The 26,134-nt window shown below is 48.8% G+C and overlaps 1 protein-coding gene and 1 long non-coding RNA gene across 2 annotated transcripts in view; one reads left to right on the top strand and one right to left on the bottom strand.

The window, feature by feature from the left end:
- Positions 1 to 26,134, top strand: part of SLC6A4 (solute carrier family 6 member 4) — a 42,281-nt gene that overhangs the window by 560 nt on the left and 15,587 nt on the right. Inside the window, exons 2-7 of the mRNA XM_042915085.1 lie at positions 17,929 to 18,383; positions 20,744 to 20,878; positions 22,056 to 22,275; positions 23,524 to 23,662; positions 24,221 to 24,355; positions 24,689 to 24,792. Coding sequence (XP_042771019.1) covers positions 18,041 to 18,383; positions 20,744 to 20,878; positions 22,056 to 22,275; positions 23,524 to 23,662; positions 24,221 to 24,355; positions 24,689 to 24,792 — 1,076 coding nt within the window. The 5' untranslated portion in view covers positions 17,929 to 18,040. The remainder of the gene's footprint in view (positions 1 to 17,928; positions 18,384 to 20,743; positions 20,879 to 22,055; positions 22,276 to 23,523; positions 23,663 to 24,220; positions 24,356 to 24,688; positions 24,793 to 26,134) is intronic.
- On the bottom strand, positions 361 to 1,433 carry LOC122206176. Its single transcript, XR_006196379.1, has 3 exons — positions 1,355 to 1,433; positions 666 to 753; positions 361 to 447 (listed from the first exon to the last, which is right to left on the bottom strand). It is a non-coding gene; the product is annotated as an uncharacterized LOC122206176 (long non-coding RNA).

The following is a 26,134-nucleotide window of genomic DNA, read 5'->3' on the forward strand; positions in this document are numbered from 1 at the left end:
CTAAAGTACAATGGCGCTGAGTAACTTGGCCTGGAAGTTACCGTCTATACCCGGTGAGGTGCAGCCGCGCCCCTGAGAAAGCCTTCAGGTTCTGCCCTGCTCTGTGATAAGGCTTGGGGCTTCTAGAATGTCTTCCTGTGTTCTTTCTGTCTGTCTTTTTTCTTCCTTCCTTCTCTCTTTTCTCCCCCTCCTCCTGTTCTTCTTTTTCACTGGTATATACTTAGATTTCAATGTAACTTATCAGCTTCCCCCTGCTCGGCAAACTGAGTAACACCTGTTCGGTGGTTTGCTTTTTTTCTCGTTGAACAATAAATCTTGTGAACCTCCCCAAACAGCCCAGACAAATCTGCCTCACCCTTTCCACCAGCTGGGGGGCACTCTGTTGTTGGGTGTGTCAGGATTTCCTTGCCAGCTGCCAGGGCCCTGGTTTTAATGGCACTTCCGAGTCTGTCAAGAGTAAAAAGCATTTCCTTGTCATTCACTGGCAGTACCTGTGCTCGCGGGTCCTCCTGTGTGCTGAGACATGGAGAGAGGTAGAAAGGCCCTTCCCTTGGGAACTCAGAGCCTCAGAGGTGGGCATGTCGGAGAGGTCAAAGGGCTATATCCCAGGTGCACACAGGGCTGTGGGGGCCCTCCCTTGGGACTCCACCCTTCTCCCGACTGACACTTCTCTGCCAAGGTAGAAGGCGAAAAAACAGCTGTCCTCCAGAATGTGGCCCCGGCGAAGGGTGTCCCCAGTCAGAGGAGGAAATTCTGTAGGAAGGAAGTAAACATCAAAACCCTGCTTCAAAGATATTACAGATAGAGCATGGGGTAGTCACCATCACTGTAAACTGTGGGGGAAGAGGGTGGTTTAGCAAAGGCAGGAGGCTCAAAAAGAATGAAAGAGAATGGGGCCAGGAAAGGTGACCAAAGCATCTTTATCAGGACTGAGCCTGACACAGCCTTCCACTCCTGCCCGAGCCCTGGCAAGGTCACCCTCCTGGCACTCCGGATGGGGCTGCCCCTCCCATCCTCTTTCCTTGTTTCATCTGGATCCAGGAGGCCCTGGTGCAGGGGAATGCCTGCCCAGCCCTCTGGGGGTTCACAGTAGCAGCAAATCCTGCCCTGCAGGTGCTGTCTTCTGCACATGCTTGAACATGAACAGAGTCTCCAAAACTGTGTCACCTCCCTGAAAAATCAAGGGGTGGGGTGCTTTGGAAGGGATGGAGCAGACAGACACCATAAAGGCTAGAAAGGCTGGGGAAAGGCCCACAAGAAGGGGTGGGCCTCATCTTCCGTTACTGTGTTAACCAGAACAGAGCAGGGCACACAGAGGGCACTTGGCGTTCTGGAGGGAGAGGATTGGACTTACAGGGTTTCTTCTGGTCTGGCTCCACAGGAGAACGGTTTGCTGAGCCTTGAGACACCCAGAAAGTGGGTCTTCTTGGTAGCAGTGTTTATGTGTGGGGAGGGAGAGAGGGCTGTGTTTATTCTGTGGAGCCCCCGCTATCTCTAGGCTAGTGCTAGCGGAAGTAAGAGAAATTCTTGCTGAACCACAATTGCCTGGCAGGGCTCCTCACCCAGCCACCCAAGTTCACCCAGGTTCACGGAGTCTTTGACAGCCCCATCGCTTTGGCAACAGGGTAACCAGTGGCTGGGCTTCACAGGTTCTCCTGATTTCTCACTTCCACCTCCTCCCTGTCTGTACTAGTGCCTCCCGGCCTCACTCCTTACTTGCTAAGGAACCTGTCTGCCTCCAGCACCCCCATTGCCCCGCTGGTCCTCTAGCCCAGGTTGGAGGAGCCATGGGATCCTTCCCTGAAATACCGCTTTCCTCATGCCTCTCCCATTCCAGTCTCCCTGCTGCCTCCTGTGTTCAGCACAGACCTCCTGCCTGACTCCGAAGGGCACAGCTCCTGTCTTCCTCTGCCTGGCATGGAGCAGGTGCCCAGGTCAGGATGGTGCTGTGTGATGGAGATGGACGATGGGGAAGGGTACAGGCTGCCCTGGCTTGGCAATAGACCATGACATCTGTCCACTCGCCCTGATGTGGAAGGAGGATGGGCAGTGGAGTGGAGCTTCACAGGCAGAGGGAATAGGGTGCCAGAACTGGGGGATCTTCACAGGGGAGAGTCAGCTTCTGGGGATGACTGGGCAGTTGTGGCAGTGAGGGTGAGAAGCAGGACAGGGAAGAGTTCGCTTTAGGGAAGAGAGAGGGGCTGGATTCAGATTCGTTGAGGTGAAGGTGGGGCAGCTGAGGCTAAGTGATGTTTCATTGGTGGCACCCACAGAGACAAGAGGAAGAGAAAGCACGTGTTTAGAGAGAAGATGGACCATCTGGGACATTTTGTATGGACTCTGCCAGGGAGGCAGTGAAGGAACGAGGAAAGGGTGCAGTCTGTATAAGTCTAATAGCTTTTTCTGGTAGCACCCTCAGGCAGGGAGCAAGAGGAGAGACGTTAGGCCTGGGTGGTCCAAGGTGGTCCAAGGCCAGAGAGGAGATGGGGGAAGTCTCCCTGGGGAGGAGAAGTGCACAGTGGGAGGGATCCTTCCCCCCTTCACACCCCCCCAGTGGGCGGTGCCCACCACTCACATAATCCCTATTTTACAGACCAGGGACTCAAAGGCCAGAAGGTTGAGGTAAAGGAACTTACCCTGCATGGGAACAAACCCACACAGGCAGTAGAGGGTCAGAGCCGAGATTTAACCCAGATCCATGGGATTCCCACTCTCTAGGCCAGTATAGCACCAAAGAAGGCAGTACCAAGAGGGGCCTGGAGTGGCTGAGCAGAAATGGGTATTAGGATCTAGAAAAAAGGCCAGGAGTGGTGGGGTCAACAGGATCGCGAAACTATCAAGTGGTCTTAAAAAGCCACGTTGGAACCAAGGTGGAGGACAGATCGGGTAGAGCCTTAGCCAAAGGCTGAAGTCACCCCCACTGCTTCCTACAGCCTGTGGTCCCACTCTTGGTCTCCTCCTTCCTTAGCTCTGCCCCTCCCCCTCTTCAGACGGGCGCCCTACTTTTGTGTAGCCCCTTGTTCATACTGTGCTTACACATGAGTTTAAGAAGGCCAAGCAGAGCCCTGGGTGCATCAACTTGTTCATCTGAAAGGGGGAGGTGCTCACATGGGCCCCTGCCTCCTGGGGATTTGGCCTGAGGTGAAATTCCCAATCTTGCGCAGGAATCACCAGCCTGGCTCTGCCGCCCTGGATGCCAGCTGGCTCACCAGAGCAGCCCCGGCCCCTTGCAATCGCCACCCTGACGTCTAGGTGGCACCAAAGCCTCACACTGATTCCTCCCAGGTTGGGGACCCCGCCTGCTCCCGCTGACACTGGCTCCACTCAGCTCAGTGCGCGCTCTGCTTTGTGGGTTCAGTCCCTCCATGCACATACGGGCTGCAAGCTTGTAATTCCTTTCTTCCTTCTACTCTGCCCCATCCCTGGCCCCCTTTGGGAGGAGGGAGGTGGTTTCCCCTCCCCTCTCATCTCTTCCTCAGGGACATCCCAAAGCAAGTACTCCGTCTATTCTTTTCAAATGTAAAATATAATTTTGCTGAAAAGACAATACAGCCAATAACATGAAATTCATTTAAAAAAATTTTTTTTGTTTTATTTATTTTTGAGAGGGGGATGAGGAGCAGAGGGAGAGGGAGACACAGAAACTGAAGCAGGCTCTAGTCTCTGGCTGAGCTGTTAGCACAGAGCCTGATGTAGGGCTCAAACCCACAAAGCAAGATCATGACCAGAGCTGAAGTTGGAGGCTTAACCAACTGAGCCACCCATCACCCCTGAAATTCATTTTTAAACTTAAAAAAAAAAAAAAAAAAAGTTATCAAAGGAGTATATTAATATGATTCAAAACAATAAGCTCCTGTTGAACCTCTTGAGATAATTAAGATATTGTAGTAATTTATCCACCCCAGCAACACCACAGGCATATCCACTTCTGCAGATCACCACCCACACTATCTGTTCTGAGACAGCTCTGATGTGTGGCGGGTTAGCAAAACGAGAAAGAATTCATTCATTCTGTCTGCCAGGATTTAGTGTGAGCCACCAGGCTGGGCACTGCTGGGGTTCTTGGAGATAGCCAGAAATTAGACAAGGGCCTTTCTGGCCAAGCGCACATCCCACAGTGGAGCCAGATAAACTCGGGAATGCCAGGTGCAAGTCCTAGGAAAGAAAAACAGAGCAGGATTCGGGACGTGGGTGATGGGGAGGTGTCCGTGGTCTAGAAAGATTGCTCTGAATAAGTGACTTTGAACAGAAACCTAAACCCAGTTCGGGGAGAAGTTGGTGGGGAAGGAAATACACCTGTCGGTTGTGGAGCAGCCCCCTCCCCCGAAAGGTTAGAGCCAGCAAGTTGGGAATCTCTGCTCTGCTCGGCCTTCTGCCAGCCCCCCACCACCCCAGGGTTTCCCCGCCTCCTAGAGCACCGTCCCCCTAGGAAGCGTGTCCCCCTCACGTCCCCCGGGGCCCCGCCCCCTGCTGCCCCTCCCCCGTACGGCGCAGCCCCCCACCCTCGGCGAGCCCCCGGGCGGCCACCCCTACCCCAGGTGGGAGGCCGAGGCACGACCGGGGACACCCGTAAAGTTTCTGCGGCTCAAAGTGACGCAAAAATTCTTAAAGAGCTCTTTGGCGGCGGATATCTAGAGATCAGACCATGTGAGAGAACGAGAGTACAAATACGGCCGCTTGGGCGCCAGCTCCAGTACAGGCAGCGGCGCCCCTGGTGCCTCGAGGGCGCGAGGGTTGCCCCGCCTCAGAGAGCCCCGGACCAGCCTCCCCACGGTCTCCCGGCAGGTGGGTTCGCCTTTCCTCTCTGCGAACTCGCAAGTCAGCCCGCGGTGCCTCCCGGGGCGAGGGCGAGGGCGTGCGCCGCGCGGTGGGCTCCTTGCCCTGCCGCTGCCCTTGCGGGGAGGACGGGTGGGAATAGCCGGCGCGCCCGGGACTAGCGAGCGCCGAGCGGACGAGGGGACCTGGAGGGCTCCTTTGTCTACGGACGCAGGCGGCTTTTTTGATGTCCTGAGCACCAGAGCAAGACCCTGTAAAGACCATATTAAGCTAAGTGCTGTCCTGCGCGTTGGGAAAAGTTGCTTTAGTTTGAACCCACGGCTTCTGTTTGATCCTTACTTACCGCTGTGGTGTGCAGGTGGCTTTGTGCAAAGGCATTTCGGCAGGGTGAGTTCTGGTTGACATAAATGCCCAAACATCTAGAGAAATCTCTGAATGACTCTTAAGTGGGATGAGTCTCCCTGCGCTTGGGTTGTTTAACTGGCAGAGCTGATGCACGCTCAGACAGCTCACAGGCCATTCAGAATTTATGGGAAACTCAACCGCCAACGAGCTGTTTTACATGGTTGAAAGGTGTAACCATCAATTGCTTTAAAAAAAAAATAACTGTACATTTAACTAAGTGAAAACACTCTCTGGAGCTAAAGAACCCCGAGGAGCAGTTTCCTTTTTGGGTCTTTTGCATAAAGAATTTCTTTTTCCACTGGGGTTCTGAAGAACTTGAGAGGGGTAGAATTTCTAAGAGTCAGACTTTGCAAACGCTTGTGTGTATGTATTTTTGTGATCATTTTTGCTCAGAAAAATGAACCAGGTCAATGGATTATTTATGAGCCTGCTAGCTCTCATCATGGTAAGACTAGATCAAATATTTAATGTGTTTTGCCTTCAGTTACATAGGAAAAATGTCTAAGAAAGCAACGTTGGGATTTGTGTTTAATTAAACGGAGGGGCACTATGGCAGCATTAGTGTTAGGGTTTTTAGGAGTGGAGGGAAACACACAGCTTTGACTCTGTCGCATTCCTTGCTTTTGTGTGGCCACTGATGCCCAAAGGTGGTTTTCCTACCTGGGGTGGGGGTGGCTGCTTCCGGGCGCCTATGAGAGTCTGGTTCTTAAGGGGCTTTTGCAAATTAAGCAAGCCTTTTCGTGCATGGTTTTTTTTGTTTTGTTTTGTTTTGTTTTGTTTTGTTTTTTCACGAAAGCTGAATAAGAGCGGATTGAGACTGCTTCGCAATTAATCAAAAGTCCCCTCAGCACTTTGGTGATCCATGTGGGACATTTCAGGAATGTAACAGCAGCACAGATACTCAAACCTGTTTCTTTCAGCCTCTTAAGAAACATACACTGAGGGTGGGCAGAGGGGTGAGGATGAAGACAGAATAATGTTGCAGTTTTAACGGACTTAGCAAAACCTCAGAAATTCCTCTTTGGGGGCTTTTTAGAGTCGTCTGAGCATTTTGATGAAACCTGGAGAGGCATGTCAAAGAGTTCACTAATGGGCGATGTGGCCTCGGAAGAGGGGTGCTTGGCTGGAGGCGGTTGTCTCCAATGGCAGGCTTGCAGAAACATCCCTGATGTTCCCTTCCAAAGAGAAACACAGGTAATTCCAGAAATTCAGTCACTAAGTGGCCGGTCCTTCTCCTTCATAGTCATCAAATGGTTTTATTTGAAAGAACAAAGGCAGGGCTGCCTGAAGACGTTTAATTTTCATTTGGCTTTAATGAATCAGTGGGATATGGTCATGATTTGACTTTTTAAAGAAAGATGTCTGTGTAGCCAAAGGGAAAATTATGCGGTAATTTTTCTGTCCAAGGAGGTACCTCAGACTTCGTGCTTCCTGACGAAGATCAACCCTTCTGGGTGTCACAGTCCTCGGCTCTAAGTGAGGGGCTGGAGGGGGCGCCCTGCCTAACATGAGGTCTGAGTCCCCTCCAACTCATTCTGTGACTGTGACCCTAATCTCTCTGCTTTAAGCAAACAGGACTTGAAATGATAGTGGGAAATGCCCGGAGTGCTGGGACTCTACCCAGATGTTGCAGTCAAATCGGGGCCCACTGGGGACACCTCAGGTTTCACTCTAAGGCACATGCTGCCGTGCACCAGCCAAGTCCCAGACCTCAATGACAAACAAGCCACAGTTTCCCAGCTCCCCACCTCCCTTTTGCAATACGCCCAGGGCGCGGTGTGTTGGAGACAGCTTCTCGGCAGTACAGATTTGGGCTGTGCCGATTTTCTTTCCAGTCACGGAGCTGTGGACAGTCGGCTGTACGCCTCTGAGGTTTGCGGTATCCCATGTAACAGTAACAGGCTTGGGTGTGGAGTCAAAGATACAATAAGTCACCCATGTCTCCATTCCTGGGGCAAGTGAAACTGACTCACCCCACGCCTGTGGTGAATCCGTTTCTGGGCTTAACCTTAACGGGCACGCTAAGGAAAGAAAATTCATCCTAGGAGGGACCCAGCTGGAAAATAGATGAAACCAGCCTTGAGAAGAAACCTAGGCAGAGGGTGAACTGCTTTTCTGGGGTGGGCACAAGACCCACCACAGGCTGACACGGCCCCCTTATTTCTAGGCAGAGCTCATGGTACTGACTTGGGCCCGCTTGCAGAAATCATCTCTGAGGAATGTCTCTGTGCAGGGACATTCCCTCAAGCTTGACCTCCGTTGGCTGTTGGTGAATGGGAGGATGAATGCTCATTTACTGATGTCAATAACATGTTTTTAAGGCAAGCGAGTGATTCCTCAGCCCTGTATCTATGTGGTGACAGAATGAGTAGAGAGAAGGCCAGTGTGGGGCAGTCTGCCTCATTTTCTCCTTCCTGTTGGCTCCCCTGGCACCTGGCAGCAGCTTCCTTGCTGCCACCCCAACCTTGGGCCTAGGGTACTTGTTAGTGGGTATTTAATCATAGGCTTTTTTAAAAATTAATTTATTTGATTTTTATCTTTAAGATCTTATTTATTTTTTAAATGTTTATTTTTGAGAGAGTGCAAGCGGGGGAGGGGCAGAGAGAGGGGGACAGAGGATCTGAGGCTGGCTGTGGGCTGACAGGATGACCATAGCAGCAAGCCTGATGTGGGGCTCAAACTCACAAACCGAGAAATCATGACCTGAGCTAAAGTCGGATGCTCAACCAACTGAGCCACCCAGGCACCCCTAAGAGCGAATGTTTAAATAATCCCTACGCCCACTGCGGGGCTCACAACCCCAAGATCAAGAGTCACACACCCCACCAACTGAGCCAGCCAGGTGCCCCTAAGCCATAGGCATTTTAAAAGCTAGGAGTGGATATCCTTTCATTAACCCCGGAGCCCCCTAGCCTGCAGAACAGAGATGAACCCCAGCAATGTGTAGACAAGGAGGCAATGTCCCAGAGCCAGCCCAGTGGCCTGGGCCCCAGGCACTGCCAGGTGGTTGATGGCATGGGGGAGGTCTCCCGGGATCCTGAGGTCCAGTTCTTTATGTCCTTTTTTGAGATAGGGAGGGAAGAGGTGAGGTGGGTGCCTGGGGGAGGTTGTGACAAGGCCAAGTGGCAAATCTGGAAAAGTCAGTTGTGTGCTGTGCCAGAGGGGAGTGGGGGCTGGGGTGGCTGGTAGGTGGGCTGGATAGGAGGGAGCAAGTCAGCAGACCTTTGCCTTCTTGCAGTTTTGTGTGATTTTTCTGGGCCTATTCAAAGAAAAAGAACATTTTTTTTCCGTTACTACTAAGCTGCTGAATGAAAATAAACTAAACAGACTTTTTCCCTCTAACTAAGGGACTCCCTCGAATTTAGGGAGGGGCAGAGCTGGAGGTGCTCCAGGTCCCCCGTGGCTTATTCAAGCCCATCCAGAAACTTGAGTCTCCTGTACTTCTGTTCTCTCCTTTCCCCCTGGGTGTGTTGTTTTTAAACACTAATCAAGTTAGCTGGCTCTTTTCCTCGCTTCAGAGGAAAGGAGCTGGGCCGGAGGAAAGGGGCGGGTAGGCACTGCCGGGAGAGTGGAGATAAGCTATTCTGGGTGCTCCAGCCCGGCCCGCAGGGAGGTTTGACTGACCAGAGGTTCCCCAGCCCTCCCAGGGCTAGAACTTCTTTCCTCCCGCCAGTTGAAAAACTTCAACTGAAAAGTCAGGGAAATGGTCCAGTGAAACTTCACCCAGAGTCACCAGCTATTAACATATTGTCACATTTGTGCATGCACGCTCTCTAATTTTTGCATGTGTAATATAGTTCAATACACTTTCTGTAATATGTGATATAATTCATGTAATAATTATACGATCTGTATATTATATAATTTTTTGGTTGAATCTCTGAGAATTTGCAGACATCTAAATATGTCCTCTCTTGTCTGCTAAGGACAAGGAGATTCTTCTACATAAGCAGAGCCCCATTATTATCACATTTGGGAAACAACGTTGATAATATATTTTTATCAAATATATAGTCTTTATTTATTTATTTTAATTTCAGTTTATTTTTTTCCTCTTTTTTTTTTCAAGTTTTTACTTAAATTCTAGGTAGTTAACATATAGAGTAATATTGGTTTCAGGTGTAGGATTTAGTGATTCATCACTTACATACAACACCTAGTGCTCCTCACAAGTGCCCTCCTTAATGCCCATCCCCCATTTAGTCCATCCCCTACTCAACACCCCTCCAGCAACCCTCAGTTTGTTCTCTGTATTTGGGTCTCTTCTGTTTTGCTTCCCTCTCTTCTCTTTCCCCGCCTTTGCATATGTTCATCTGTTGTGTTTCTTCAATTTCACAGAGGAGTGAAATCATATTGCTTATCAAATACACTCTAGCTCCATAGATGTCATTGCAAATTATACAGCCCATATTTAAGTTTCCCTTACTATCTCAGTAGTAAGGGAAGTGCAGAGGGTCACGTCTTGAAACCACAAACTCCTAGGGTTTGGAACCTCTTGCCCTCATCTCAGTGCATCTGAGGACTGGATCAGTGCTGTGTAATGCTGAACGGATTTTCATGAATCCAAACTGTGTGTGACACATTGTAAAGCGCATTTCAGAACTTCTTGACCTAAGAGTAAAGGCCCCTTCAAGCAGCGTTACCTGAGTCACAAACATCTTGTGGCCTCTACGGCCCCCTCCGCTCTGCTGCTTGACCCCATGTCTCTCCCCTGTGTGTCCCCCCCACCGCCGCTCCCTGCCCCACCCAAAGAAATGGGCCCAGCTCTTCCTTCCCTCTTGCCTCCATCACTCACACTGTACTTAATTCCACTTCAGATCCCTTTCTCCTGCCTTCTCTCTCCACTTCGTTCAGCTGCCACAGGTAAATCCACCCTCCTTTCATAATACCCCCTCCCTGGGGCTGGTTTTGTCTCTTTCCCGCCAGTCTCTCTCTTGGCTCTCTTTGTGGGTCTAATCATGTCTGTTTTACATGAAAGTAGTTTTAACGCAAGACTTCATATCAAGGAAGAGAAAACCTGTGTTTGGAAATGTTTTTTTAATCTTGATTTCTACTTATTGCATAAATGGCATTATGACAACAATAAAGGTGTCAGCAACACTCCTAACCCCTCCTAACCACATCACCTGTTTTAGTTTCCCAACTCCTTTCCCAGCCTAGGTCACACTGCAACACAGTGGCAGCAATTTTGTTTTCCACAAGAAGTTGTAAATTGTGAAGTTAAATGTAATAACAAAATTGTGTCATCACCTTCTACAGCTCTAATAAAGGAGCCTGAAAGACACCGCCACAGAATCTGCATGGGAGTCTCTGTACTTCCTTGTCCTGTCCTTACATTTAGAGTTTCTTAAGAATCAGAAAGAATGTTAAGAAAGATGATCGGGGCGCCTGGGTGGTTCAGTCGACTGAGCATCTGACTTGATTTCGGCTCAGGTCGTGATCCCAGAGTTCTGGGATCAAGCCCCGCATCAGGCTCTGCAGTGAGTGTGGATTCTCTCTCCCTGTCCCCTGTCCCTTTCCATGGCTCTCTCTCTCTCTCTCAAAATTAAAAAAAAAAAAAAAAAAAGTTAAGCATCTGACTTCAGCTCAGGTCATGATCTTGAGGTTTGTGGGTTCAAGCCCCACATTGGGCTCTGTGCTGACAGCTCAGAGCCTGGAGCCTACTTCAGATTCTGTCTGCTGTCTGTCTCTCTCTCTCTCTCTCTCTCTCTGCCCCTTCCTCACTCATGCCCTGTCTCTCTCTCCCTCAAAAATAAATAAACATTAAAAAATTGTTTTAATTAAATTTTTAAAAAGATAGATAGGTGATAGATGACCAGTAATTCGTAATCACTTTCACTGTCCCCCTACCCCATTCTGTAAGACTTGGCAGGGCTGTGTTCCATAGCTTACATTTTAGGTGTTTCAGTATTTGACAGTTAAACTAGGATTTTGTAAGCTAGTTCAGGAGGCTAACCACCACTTAACAAGATTTATTTCTGTAGGTAGAAAATACATTGCAAGTTCCAAACAAGCAAGGCACAAGTGAGTGTTTGGAACACAGACCGTTGACGGGCGTGCCTGCTGGTACTTGTTTCAAAGTCTAAAAGCACAACCCAGGCTCTTCTTTAATCCCAGACATGTCAGTCTTTTCTGGTCCATAGTCCATTAAAACGATTGTTGTGACAGTCTTCCTTCTGCCCCCAAGATGCACAGCATATCTTCCTGATGGGTGAGGAGGGGCAAGGCCCCTGAGAATGGGCCCCAGAGGGGCAAGAAAGAGGAGTGTCTCTCCTGAGGCTCAAAACTGCCGGCATGGAGGCTGTGGCTCCCTAGGGCCTGCGCCCAGGAAACCCGAAATAGCGCCTCCTCGCTGGGAGCTGCACAGTGCGCACACCAGTCAGCGAGTATTTGAGCACAGAGATGTGTAAGCCATGGCCCCTGGTTCCAGGGCATACAAAGTAAATAGACATAGAAGGATAACTAATGGTCCATAACAACCATTGATAAACGACACATTGGTAATTGTGCAGTAATTGGGCTGGGGTGGTAAGCAATGCTTCATGGAGGGTGTAGATAGAAACTTAAGCCAGGCCTCAAGGGATGCAGCATAATTGGGGGGGAGCAAGGGTGCAGGGTAGGGATGCACTGGGCATGCTCGGTGGCCTACCTGCCCCTGATAACCTGGGTGCTTGTAAAGCATGCAGCACCCACATGGATCTCTTGAATTATAATCTCTGGGACAGCAGCCTAAGAATCTGCTGTTTGCCAGTTTCCCAGAGACCCCAAGGAGAGTAACTGATGGAGAGGAGCAAGCACAAACCAGGCAGGCGTGGAAGGGGCCGGAAGCCTTTCCTTCCATTGTGCTGTGGGCTAGGAGTCACTTAGCCTTTGGGCCTCAGTTCCCTTGACTGGGGTGTGAAGCTGAAAAGTAAAATGGGTTGCATATATGTGGTGGCATTGTGACCATCAATTCACTCTCATTTATTGATGCTTTCCATGCACTGGACACTAAGTTAAACATTTGTCGTACCTCATTTCCCACAACAGCCTTTAGGAAGTGAAAATTTTAATGGCCTGCTTTTACACATAAGGAAATGAAAGCTCAGAGAGGTTAAGTGACCTGCCCCAAGTCACATTGCCAGTAAGTGGTGGATCTGGGATTCCACTGCGGATTCCACAGGAGAGCCATGAGGTGTGGACACAAGAAATGTTATGTGATGCCTCATGACGGTGGTTAGTCTAGGCTCAGCCACTCATGTTCACTAAAGGAGGGCTATTTATGCCTACCTATGCCAAATCCATTTCTTTTATTAAAGAGAAGTTCACAGCTACTCTGTCCCAGGCAGGGAAAGTTCTGGACAGAGACCCTTGTCCTTTCTCATGGTAACTGGCTCAAACAGCCCTAAGGATTTTAGACTATTTATTAAATGTTTATTTTTGAGAGAGAGAGAGAGAGAGAGTGCCAGCAGGGTAGGGGCAGAGAGAGACACACACACACACACAGAATCTGAAGCAGGCTCCAGGCTCTGCTCTGAGAGCAGACGGCCTGATGTGGGGCTTGAACTCATGAACCGCAAGATCATGACCTGAGCCAAAGTCGGAGGCTTAACCAACTGAGCCACCCAGGCACCCTGGTTTTAGACTATTTAATTCCTTTCCAGAAAATTAAACTGTCCGACTGTCTCACATAAGGAATTCTTTGGTTGGGATAGTGGAGTTCATGTCTACCCCCTTTGTCCAGAAACAAGCAGGTTTTCCCTGCTGTCTCCATTCACATCCTGAAGTCTGTTTTGTTTGTAAGGTGAGCCAGGAGTCCCTGCAGATACAAATACAAACCACCGTCTTACAGTGTGGAGACTGTGAGCCAGAACTGACTGCAGTCTGGGGTTCTGGGACAGAAGCTGCACAAAGGAACAAAAGAAGGGCTTTGAAAATCTGAGGGCACCTTGGAGCTGGCAGTGTGAGGCATCTCAACATGCTGCATCAGGTCGGCAGAAACCTCTGTTTACAGAAGGGTGCACAGCAGCACTGTGGAGCAGCGCCCGCCTCTCCCTCCTTAGACAGAAGTACCGTTTCTCCCACAGTCAGATTTTGGCCTTGTGCCGTGAGCTCCGTGAAGGCAGGACAGTGGCTGCCTTGCCTCGAAGAGCCTAGCATGTACTAGGCACACGGTGTGTCTTTGTAGAATTAGTGTTGCTGTGTGGCAGAGGGCCCGGCTCCATGCCGGCCCAGAGCTTTCCTGTCACCCTCGTATAAATAGACACCAGAGCTTTCCTGTCACCCTCGGGAGGTGTCTTGGGAACTTCAGACTCTCTCTCTGAATAGTGAATGCAAATTGCCACTTGGCTATATGACCTATAATTAATCTTATCTCAGTGGTAAACCCATAATTCACATTGGGTTTTGTTTTGTTTTGTTTTGTTTTTGGAAATGAAAACTGAGCGTCCTGAGAAATGAACTCACTTTGATCTCCACAAGTGAAGTCAAAGTACAACATTTCTATAGTGTTTCTGCTTAGAATGTGCTGATGTATGTCAAACAGACAAGTAGGGTCATGGACATTTCCAAAGGTCTGGGTGGTTTCATGACTAATCACTATAATTACACACTTGTTCACATACTGGTTCCCCTGGCTACAGAGACAGAGTTTGTGAAAAGAGGAATAGAGATTTGATCAGAAGAAGTTTAAATGGAAACAATCCCTTTTATACTGGGGTAGAGTTGGGGAGGTGGAGTGAATTAGCCCCCCCTCTAGGCTGGGAGGAAGCAGGGTGTGAGCAGAAAGTTGACTGCCAGCCTGTCAATGACACCGTTGTGCTGCCCGTGTGCAGAGATGGGGATGAGAGTCCTGCATGTGAGGTTGTCATCCCACTGAGGACTGGGGTTATGTGGCACCACCCACAGCCTGTCACCTGCTCAGCCTGGCACAAGGGCACACATTCGAGGTGCAGAGGAAGGGCTTCTGGGGCTTTTTCTGGCCACGGAGAAACTCAAAGGCTACTGAGTGGAGGTCACAGCTGTCATATTGACCTCGTTTGCAATCTCTACCCAGCAGGATAAAAATATCTTGTAAAAAGAAAGCTTTTAAGGGAACATTCTTAGAAACCAATATTCTTAACTCTTACTTCTGTGTTCCCGGGTGGCTTGCTCTCAACTGTTACCTGCTGATCTCAGTAGAAAAGGGTGGCCAGTGCTCTGTCGAATCAGAAAAGTAGGAAGGGAGAGTGGGACCCACAAGTAGGAGCATCCTGCAGGCAGAAGGGGGTCCAGGCCAGGCCATCTTCTCCTGGCCAACTGGGTGAGTAACTGGGAGGAGCTTCTTCCAATTGGGAGAGGCAGAGGAATGAATTGAAGAAAAGGAGATGTGCATCTCCCACCTGTCTGGTGGCTTTGGGTGGCTGTAACTTATGTTTGCACATAAGTGATTGGGGGTGCAAGCACAATAGAAGAACCCTAGAAAGCAGAGCTGGGTGGACAGAGAGACCACCTGAAGTCATGGATCGCTCTTAACAGGCTTTCTTACAACTTGAACCATTTCAGGCTGTTGATGCAATTAAAAAAAAGTGCGGGGGGATATTTCAGGAAACAAGATCTTTGTAATGCTCAGAACAAAAATAGAGAGCACGTTATTTGTCTAGAAGCTGCTCATGACAGATGCCAAGAAATCAAGATTGGTTGCCTTAGGGGAAGGTACTGAAGAACATACATTGTCCAAAAAAGTTCACTAACACACACACGTCTTCCAGCTCCCCTGCAGAATGCCCCAAGGGAGAGATTACATGAAATCTAGAACAAATCACTTGACTCTCACATCAGAAAGGCGACAGAGTTGCTAGGATGGCAAAGTGTGTATTCCCTCTGCCACTGTATTCTTCGGAGATGGGTGATGTTTCCGTCCCATAGACCGTGGTGGATGCGCCAGAGGAAGATCTTTGAGCTGCAGTTTTTTGTTTTGTTTTGTTTTGTTTTAAGTAACCTCTACACCCAACGGTAGGGCTCAAACTCATGACCCCAAGATCAAGAGTCACACACTCCACCGACTGAGCCGGCCAGGTGCCATGAGTGGCAGTTTAAACTAGAGGAGCATTGAAACTAGAGGAGTATTAAAGATAGGAAGAAGTTCCTGCAGAAAATTTGGGGTACAATTTTGAAGTTGGGGGAAAAAGGAATCTCAGTGATGGGCTGGCTTTGTTTGTTGAGTATCATCTGGCTGCACATGGTAAAGTTCTTTATCTCTGTCATCTGATCTTCAAGTTCTTCAGTATTTAATGTGGAGAACACAGCATTGATATAGGCCAAAGGGAAGTACAGAGACCTTCTTCAAACAACACAGCCAGGGACCACAAAGTTCAGGTTTAATTTAGCTGTGTGTTTAAATACACTGACACCTCATCATCTTTCTCTTGAAAAAAAAAGAACTTTAATTTATTTTATTTTTCTATTAAAAAAAATTTTTTTTAATGTTTATTTATTTTTGAGACAGAGACAGAGCATGAGTGGGGGAAGAGCAGAGAGAGAGGGAGACACAGCATCCAAAGCAGTCTCCAGGCTCTGAGCTGTCAGCACAGAGCCCAACGCGGGCTCGAACCCACGGACCGTGAGATCATGACGTGAGCCAAAGTTAGACACTTAACCGACTGAGCCACCCAGGTGCCCCAAGAACTTTATTTTTTTAAATAAGTTTATTTACTTATTTATTTTTGAGAGAGAGAGGGGTGGGGGGACGGAAGTGGGGAAGGGCAGAAAGAGAGGTAGAGGGAAAATCTCAAGCAGGCTCCACACTGTCAGTGCAGAGCCTGATGTGGGGCTTGATCCGATGAACTGTAAGATCATGACCTGAGCCAAAACCAAGAGCTGGACGCTTAAATAACTGAGCCAACCAGGGGACCTGGGGAAAAAAATGAACCTTCAAAAAAATCCCTCAGCCTGGTACATGGTTACTTATGGTGGATGAGAGAATGTGTGGTTAATTTTAAAAGTCCAGAGAAGCGGACAGGGAGAGGCTGGAGAACAGCGTCAAGATGAGCCAAATGGGGTTTTACCTAGAACACTCTTGGTCAGAAATTCATGTTCTTCGGTGAGTGGTGTTTGCATCCGTGAGCCCCGGATAGGGTCAGGGGGTAGGGACCGAGTAGCTGGATAGGGGAGAACCCAAGACACCCACCCCCATCCACACACACACACACACACACACACACCCTAGATCTATGGAGCTGGTTTCTCTCTTGTTGCTGTAATATTTTTGGCAACAATCAATCCCTTTAAAATTTTCTACTTTACAGAAAAAAGAACCCAATGAACACAAAACGCTAATTACTTGCATCCTCTCGTGTTCATTTCTAATCCTTGCCAGTATTTAGGTATGTCGTCATCGGTGTGAATCTACTACTTTGTGTTCTAATTTTTCACTACATTTTCGTCTTCACGTTCCCACATGTGGATAGTTAAGTTCTAGTCCCTGAAAGCCCCAAGTAGGTAGGAGACATACTCAGCCATTTTTATTAGTTACCAATTTCTAGCCATCCTCCAACTGTTGGCTCTGAAGGGGTAATATCAGATCTTTTCAGTTGTGAATAGTGATACCAGGCATCTAGAAAGGTAGAAAGTGACCTGAGCTAAGCAGAAATGTGTTTCAAGTCCCAGACCATTTCAAGAACTTGAAAAGTTCAGGCCCAGATGAAATGAAGTTAGATGGAAGGTCTTGGCTCCGTACTACTTTATAACAGGTCATAGGTTTAAAGTCCAAAAGGGCTCAGATTTCTACCCCATGTTTGACGTGTGAGGCCTCGATCTGGATTGCCGAGCTGACTTCTCTACACCTCGGCCCCCGGCAGGGATATGGTGGTGCCGAGTTCCCGGCCAGCCCTCTCCACCGAGGCGCTTGGGGACAGAGACACCAGTCATGCTGGCATCTCTACCCTGCATGCTGTTCTCCCTGGCTCTTCCGGCCTAGGGGAGAAGTGATCCCACCTGCCCACGGCTGCGAAGTAACAGGTGGACTCACCTTAGGAGAGGCAGGCAGAATAAATGGTGAGCAGTGGCGCCGCTTCAAGCCTGTCGGACTTGTAGAGGCACAACGTGAACAGCGGAGCGCTGATGGCCTGGACACAGCCAGAAGCAGCTGGCATCTCTAAGAGCTGGGCTGCAGGAAGAGTGAACAAGCCCAGAGCTAAGGAGCTAGTGGTGCCTCCCACAGGGTGGCCTTTTCACCTCGTGCCTTTGCTCTTTTCCTTTCAAAGTCATACTTACAATTTATATAAAACATATGGCATGTTCAGCTTAAAAGACGGAGAGGATTGTCCTAACCTATTTGCAGGCAAAAACCGCTTCTTTCTTTGTTATTCTTTTCCCAGCGCCGCGTCCAGGACAAGGTAAGTGCTCTGCGAAGCTTTGTTGAAGCAAGCCCTCTTCTCACACTCTTCCGAGTTACTGGTAAACCCCAGGATGCAATTCCAGCCCCTCAGAGTGATGTCAGTACTTTGTTCTTAAATAGAGCCTGTGCAAGACCTTGGTGACTTGCTGTCTATTTTGTTTGTTTTGTTGTTTTGGTTTTTCCTTCCCAAATTACTTGATTGTGCTTTGATACCTCATGTAGGTTGAAAACTGTAGTTGATTTTATTGACTATCCTACAGCAGACAGAACGTTTCATGCTTGACAGAGGCATTTGTAATCCCATTGGTTAATGCAGTTTAAGATGTTTGTTGATGTTAATACCAAAGATGAGTAAAATGCATAATTCCGTGCTGTCTGTGCCTTTCCAACAGAGCTCTCAATCCCATTGGTATAAAGCTCTGAGGAGACCCACGCATCTGAGCACTGAGGATTCGGTTCTGGTCCTCGGCAGATGGGTGTCAGTATCATCTCCTAGCCAGCAGGATGGATACCACGCCCTTAAATTCCCAGAAGGAGCTGTCAGCCTGTAAGGATAAAGACGATTGTCAGGAAAATGGAGTTCTACAGAAGGGTGTGCCTGTCCCCGAGGATAAGGTGGAGTCTGGCCAAATCTCCAATGGGTACTCAGCAGTTCCAAGCCCTGGTGCAGAAGATGACACTCAGCACTCCATTCCGGCTGCCACCACCTCCCTAGTGGCTGAGGCTCATCGAGGGGAACGGGAGACCTGGGGCAAGAAGATGGATTTCCTCCTCTCGGTCATTGGCTATGCCGTGGACCTGGGCAACGTCTGGCGCTTTCCTTACATATGTTACCAGAATGGAGGGGGTCAGTATCATGGGCTACGAGCAGAGGCTGTGTCCGAGGGATGGTCTGTAAATCCTCTTGGGAGGCCAGAACAGAAATCATGTCTTTTCTGTCTTAACTGAGGAATCTGGGAACATGATTGCTCAGACTTTCAAGCTAGTCCAAAAGACAAGTCCCCAGGAAGCCAAAATGCTAAGTCAGCATGTCTGGGGCTCTCTGGGTTATGAAGTTGGGTGAAAGCTCTCCCAAACCCAAACTCGCCAGGCTTTCAGCCTCCTTAGTGCGTCGTTTGTGGCAGAGCCCCCTTCTCATCCCTGCATCATCCAAGCTGCACTCTTGCAGGGAGTCCAGAGAGGTTACGTCTGTGTAAGGAAACGTTGGGAAGTGGCTCCAGGGTCCCAGGCCCTCCCGGGTCAGAGAAGGGTGTCAGCCCAGGTCCAGAGTCTGGAGTTAGAATCTGAGCATGATCTAGAGCTGAACCCAGCCACAGCATGGCATTGCTGCTAACCTAAATCATACATGGATATGTCTACATTTTTGTGCTGCATTTTTGAGGCTAGAGACTACTTCTTATTCCTCCTTCTACCTTCAGAGCAGTTAACTTGTAGATTATCAAAACCAGTAGCTGACTGGAGGCATGGATATGGGAGCCCCAAAGAGGAGAGTGGAGAAGAGTGAGTAGGTATGGGGCCTCTGTGTTGACAATGGACTTGCTATCAAAGTGGGAAAAGGACGAGAAATGGAGGTCAAATCAGTCAATCTTTATTTTGACAGAAGCTCTGGACTCTGATTTGGTAGGGCAGCTAAAACAAGGTTTGGGGGAGAATTCATTAGTGTCCTTCCTCATTTCCGATGGCCTGATGCAGAGTGGCCAGGATTTGCCACATTTTTTAAGGACCTTGGTCCTTGCAGCTGCAAAGGCAGTTCAGGGGTGAGGGGTGGGGTGGGGGCTGGGGAAGGCCAGCACCCCCTGCCTGGGAGGAGCAGAAGTTGGAGTCACCTTATCTCCAGCCTGCAAGGGCTCACCTTTAGCCTGAGCTTTATATAAGGGGTTGGGTCACTGGTGACGTTTCTTCTACATCAATTCCCCACTATAAAGCTGGACAGATGCCATCCTGAGAACACAACGTGGTTCTTATTCTCAAGCCAGATTTACCCAGCATGATTCTAAGTCAGGTGGGACCTTTCTGAGTTGCACTGACTTCAGGTTTCTGAGTTCAGAGCACTTTACGGGAGAGAACATTATCAGGGAAAATCACCGCTGACCCACCCTGTGGGCTAAAACTCAGGCTGCAGGTGAGCAGTCGCCACCTAGGTTTTCCACATTCTGCGTCAGCCATGAGAACCAAGATACACCAGCATCTCCAGTGACACAACAACCCCACACTTCCTCATTCTGTGACGAACTACCCTTTTCAGCCACATCTGCAAAGGTGGCCCGGAGGGGAGCATTCCGGCACAGCAGAATTATGGAATTACAACCAAATATCAATAGCAAGTATCTGGAGCCAGGGATAGTACGTACGGATGAACAAAAATACTAATTTGGTGATTGTTGCCACTGTTGTACGGGTTGTCATGGGTGTTCTGTCCCAAGGGTCTCGAACTCCGCTCTGTGTACCAGCTGCATCAGAATCACTTGAGCAGCTTAAGAGTTTTTGTCTTACACCATATCTGGAATTTCTGCTTCAGGGGGATGGTGGGTGTGTGTTCTTAAGCTCACCGGTGATTATTACGTGTGGCTGGATTGGGGAAGCTCAGCCCACCTGAACCCTGTCATTTAAAAAAAAATTTTTTTAATGTTTTTATTTACTTTTGAGAAAGAGAGACACACACAGAGAGAGTGTGAATGGAGGTGGGGCAGAGAGAGGGAGACACAGAATCTGAAGCAGGCTCCAGGCTCTGAGCTGTCAGCACAGAGTCCGATACGGGGCTCAAACTCACAAACCGTGACATCATGACCTGAGCCGAAATCGGACTCTCAACTGGCTGAGCCACCCAGGCACCCCTCGACTCTGTCATTTTTATAGGGGAGGGAAAATAAAGGTTCAGAGGGGAGAGGTGGCTCAGGGTCCTCCCGGTAGTTAGAAGTGGGACTAATTCTGGGACCTGGTCTGTTGAGTCCCAAGTCCAGCTTCCTTTCCACGCACTCTCTGCCTCCTTCATTCACTCCCTGAAACCCCCGTTCACTGTGGCGCTCTGGTAGAGCACTAAGAGCGGGGGGGGGGGGGGGGGGGCACAATGTGAGGTCCCTCGGCACACCGTGGCTTCACGACACTCGAGCCTCAGGTGGCCCTGTGAATCTTGGTGTGAGCCCAGTCAGTAGGGCTGTCCTGGGAGGGACGTGGGCAGGGAATAAAATTGTCTTTCATCTGTCGCAGGAGCGTTCCTCCTACCCTACACCATCATGGCTGTTTTTGGGGGGATCCCGCTCTTCTACATGGAGCTCGCACTAGGCCAATACCACCGAAACGGATGCATTTCGATATGGAGGAAAATCTGCCCAATTTTCAAAGGTAACTGGAAGGCTTAAGTGGGTGGGTGTATGAGTGGGTCCTGCAGGGCAGAGGTGATTTCTGTCCACATATGGAAGCTAGGGACCCTCTTCTGGAATCAATTAGGCCTTCAGGTATCTCTGGGAGATAAGTTGAGTAATGAAGTTTTTGACTATTTAAGTGGTATGAGATTGTTAAAGGGAAACAATAAATGGCAATTAAAAGTATACCTGGAGGGGTCACCTGGGTGACTCAGTCAGTTAAGTGACTCTTGGTTTCGGCTCAGGTTGTGATCTCATGGTTCGTGAGTTTGAGCCCCACATGGGGCTCTCTATGTGGAACCTGCTTGGGATTCTCTCTCTCACCCTCTCTCTCTGCCCCTCCCCTGCTCACGTGCGCGCGCTCTCTCTCAAAATAAATAAATAAACTTTCAAAAATGTTATATAAAAAAAGTAAACCTGGGTGTCTGGTGGAGCATGTGACACTTGACCTCGGGGTCATGAGTTCCAGCCCCACATTGGATGTAGAGATTACTAAAAAAAATAAACTTAAAAAAATAATAAAAGTAAAGTAAACATTTTACTTATCAATAAATAAAAGTAAACTTATAAATAAACAAAAGTAAACCTAACAGACCTGTAAGTAAAGAGAATAAACTGATGGTTGCCAGAAGGAAAGGGGGTGGGGGGATGGGCCAAATGGGTGAAGGGGAGTGGGAGATACAGGCTTCCAGTTACGGAAAGAGTAAGTCACAGGGATAAAAGGCACAGCATAGGGAGTACAGGCAACGGTGCTGTAATCGCGTCGTGTGGTGACAGGCGGCAGCTACACTTGGGCTGGGCACAGTATAACATACAGACTTGTCCAGTCATTCTGTTGTACATCTGAAACTAATGTAACATTGTGTGTCAACTACACTGAAATAAAAATATTTTTTCAGGCAAACGAAATAGAAAAAAACGTTTAAAGCATTAACAGCACACGCACCTAGTTTCTAAAATGTGTAATCTTGCAAAAAACATCTAAGGAATTTACCACATTGCCACCTTTCTGCGGCCTCCCAGAGTCTTGGGGAATGAAGTGAATGGCAGCCCCACCTTTCTCTCTCACCTGAGCCGCAGGGCCCTCCGGTGACCCGGGGCCATCTTTCACCGTTGGGCTGTCCTTGAGACTTGGCCTCCCTTCCCGTCTCTCCCAGGGATCGGGTATGCCATCTGCATCATTGCCTTCTACATCGCTTCCTACTACAACACCATCATGGCCTGGGCGCTCTACTACCTCATCTCCTCCTTCACGGACCAGCTGCCCTGGACCAGCTGCAAGAACTCCTGGAACACTGGCAACTGCACCAACTACTTCTCCGAGGACAACGTCACCTGGACGCTCCACTCAACGTCCCCTGCAGAAGAATTTTACACGTAAGTGCATGTAAGTGAGGGGGTGGTCTGTTAGAAGCAGGCCACACCCCTGGGGGTTGGCGTCTTAGGAGGGAGGCAGGGGCCAGGGGCGCTTCACCTCTTTCCTGACAGATTTCTGAGGGATGAAGCTCTTAGGGTGGGGTGAGTAAATGTAAGTGAGGGAGTGGCAGGGCGCCCCTGGCAGGTTTGGAGCTGGGAGACTCTGCTTTGAGTGCTCCCTAATCTGGCCCTTTGTGATATCCCCCTTTCTTTTTTTTGTTTTTTTTAAACGCTTTTTTAAATGTTTGTTGATTTTTAAATGTTTATTTTGAAAGAGAGAGGGGGAGAGAGAGAGCAGGGGAGGGGCAGATAGAGAGGGAGACAGAGAATCCCAAGCAGGCTCCACGCTGTCAGCACAGAGTCTGACTTGGGGCTTGAACCAATGAGCCATGAGATCATGACCTGAGAGGAAACCAAGAGTCGGACACAAAATAGACTGAGCTACCCAGGCACCCCTATTTATTTATTTTGAGAGAGAGAGAGAGAGAGAGAGAAAGTGAGCACAGGGGAGGGGCAGAGGGAGAGTGAGAGAGACAGAATGCACACTCAGCACAGAGCCCGATGTGGGCTCCACTGTGAGATCATGACCTGAGCCGAAACCAAGAGTCGGACATATAACAGACCCAAGCAACCCTGCCCCCTCCTTCCTGATGTGCCAGGCCAGGCGGTCCCAATGTGCCCAGGGTGATTCCTTCATTCACATTACAAACTTACTCGCCTGTGTCAAAACCGCCCTTCCTCCTGGGCCCTGCTCTCATTCTGTTGTCATGGAATCAGAGCCTCCCGTTGCTTCAATAGTTTAAAACCATCCAGGGTTTCTGGTTTCATGTGTTCACTTCACAAGTGGAATCTATCCTTTGGAAGAAGATGCCTGGGGTGGGTAGTATTCTTTAATGCTGGAATTTCAGGCAGCTGTGGCCCAGGAGAGAGTAATTTTGGGGTGGAGAAGATGCTTCCCACACATACAGATGCTGCCCCAGCCTGGAAGTCCACCTTGGGAGCTGCGTGCTCTTCTAGGGTCTGTGGGCTGAATGTACTGCCCCGTCCATCAGGACCCGCAGACCCAGCGCTTCCTGAGGCCTAGCGACTGCTTGGTCCTTGCAGCGTGGTGTCTGTTTCTTCTCTGGACCCCCCTGGAGGTGTTGCAGGTGGTATCCTCAGCTTACTGCTCAGGCCGTTTCATGGGCCTTTCTTTCTCGCTGTCTCCAGGCGCCACATCCTGCAGATCCATCGGTCTAAGGGACTTCAGGACCTGGGGGGCATCAGCTGGCAGCTCGCTCTCTGCATCATGCTGATCTTCACTGTGATCTACTTCAGCATCTGGAAAGGTGTCAAAACGTCTGGCAAGGTGAGGAGGACTCTGGCTGCTGACCCAGGCCTGCCAAGGGGCTCCAGAGGATTCAAACTCAGAACTCAGTAGCCTGGACCGCTATAGACAGAGGGACAATGTTTCCTTCAACACCAAACACAATTTATGATGCTCAGTTTCTCTTTACCGGATATGTGTTAAAAAAATTTCCAGAAACGGGCCAATCCCAGGAACCATTATGTGATTTTTAAAAAATTCTTTTAACCCACTGGTAGTGTCACAATTATTAATAGTGACAATAATTTATTGAAAACCCATGATGAGCCATGATCAGTGCTTTATGTACACTGGCTACTTTATCATCTTTTGCTAGGTGTTTTCCCATATGACGGCTGGGAAGTGGGTTTGTGGTAGTATTGGCAAGCTGTGAATCAGATCACTGACTGATTCTAAAGCTGCTGATATTTCTGCAACGCCACCCTGCCTTCTATAGTTACAGAAAAGAAGAGGTACATCTCCTTCCTTGGAGATTTTCGAGAATAAAAGATATAAACAACCACATGCTGACAACCTGTGTTTCTACCCCTTTCTTTACAGGTGGTGTGGGTGACAGCCACCTTCCCTTACATCATCCTTTCAGTCCTGCTGGTAAGAGGCGCCACCCTCCCCGGAGCCTGGAGGGGTATTCTCTTCTACTTGAAACCCAACTGGCAGAAACTCCTGGAGACAGGGGTAAGATCATGAGGAAAACGATGTGCCCCTGTCTGTCATTTTACTAACTGAAGCTAGTCCCCCCGAGTAGGGACAACTATTGAAATTTGGGTTCAATGGCAAGTCTGCAGTCGTGCTTTAAGTCAGAAATAGAAGCATGAAAAATAGAGTTGAGACCAGTAGATTGGTTTGTGCTTCAATGTTAGGAGGAGAAACCACATTTGTTGGCACTTGGTATGTGGTCATCCCTGGCATGAGCTTTGAGAGCTGGGTTTTCACTTTGCACGTAGCCAGCTGGAAGCCAGAGTACAGGCCCGGGGCCCAGCCCTCACCCCCACCTCTGCTGCCTTCCAGGTGTGGGTGGATGCTGCCGCACAGATCTTCTTCTCTCTTGGTCCTGGCTTTGGGGTCTTACTGGCTTTCGCTAGCTACAACAAATTCAACAACAACTGTTATCAGTGAGTATCTGCCCCCCACCCCAAGTAAAGCCTGAAAGTGGGGTGAGCATAAGTCAGCTGGCCAGGAGGAAGGGGATCGAACTAATGGCTTCAAGCCTGGCTGGGCTCAGGTGTGTCACAGATCCCTGACCAGTTCCCTTGTGGCCAGAGCACCCCCTGGGGTCGAAGCCTCACCCAGACCATTCAGAGATTGAGAGGAGCCCCAGGCCACTTCCGTTTTTTAAGTCTCTGTATATCAAAAAAAAATAAAGAAATGCCAAAGCAGGTTTACAAAAATTGCAACATATATTAAATATTTAGATTTCACTTATTAATGTGTTGAACAACAGTTGTAATGTGATAATTTCCTTATGTACATATGCACAAAAGTATGATGATTGGACTATTTTGACCAATACAAAATGCCATAATTTTGGGGGCAAAATCAGAAATTTGGACTAAACAGTGAGTGTTGTACCAATTATGATTTCAGTATCACTCATCATCTTTATTTATTTATTTTTTAATGTTTATTTACTTTTTTTTTGAGAGAGAGAGATGAGCAGGGGAGTAGAGTGAGAGGGAGAGAGAATCCCAAGCAGGCTCCATGCTGTCAGTGCAGAGCCTGACACAGGGCTCCATCCCACAAACTGAGATCATGACCTGAGCCAAAACCAAGAGTCAGATGCTCAACTGACTGAGCCACCCAGGCGCCCCCACTCATCATCTTTAGAGTTAACTTTTTTTTTAATGTTCCACCACAGATGGCAGTGTCCAGCACTCTAATTGTGCTTGTTCATAAGATAATTAATGAATTCTTTTATTCTTAAAAAGGAATTCACAAGTACCCTAAGCAATGTGGCATTGCATTGGGACCCCTGCCTAAAGTTGTATGATGAGGTGTTCTTTTAAAAGTGTCAAGATATTGGGGCACCTCAGTGGCATCTGACTTTGGCTCATGGTTTGTGAGTTTGAGCCCCAAGTCGGGCCCCAGCTCAGAGCCTGGAGCCTGCTCCGGATTCTGTGTCTCCGTCTCTCTCTGCCCCTCCCCCACTGGGGCTCTATGTCTCTCAAAAGTAAGTAAGTGTTAAAAATTTTTTTTTAATTTAAGTGTCAGGATATCTCTGTGACACTCTTGTAACCTCATTTGCACATAATTTCAAAAGTCTGAATCTGAGGGCTTCACAAATGTGAGGCCAAGGCCCCCTCCTGGCTCCCACTCCAATCCAGGCCCTGTTTCCGAGCAATTCTTGTTTGAAATAAAAAGGTCTGTGTTATTCCCGTTCACAACAGCACCATCTCTTCAAACCAGTCCTGACCTGCTGCTCTGCCATGCTGTGCATGGTGGTAACGGCAGCTTGTG

The sequence above is a fragment of the Panthera leo genome, chromosome E1, assembly GCF_018350215.1.
Source record: "Panthera leo isolate Ple1 chromosome E1, P.leo_Ple1_pat1.1, whole genome shotgun sequence".
In the NCBI taxonomy this organism is placed as follows: Eukaryota; Metazoa; Chordata; class Mammalia; order Carnivora; family Felidae; genus Panthera; species Panthera leo.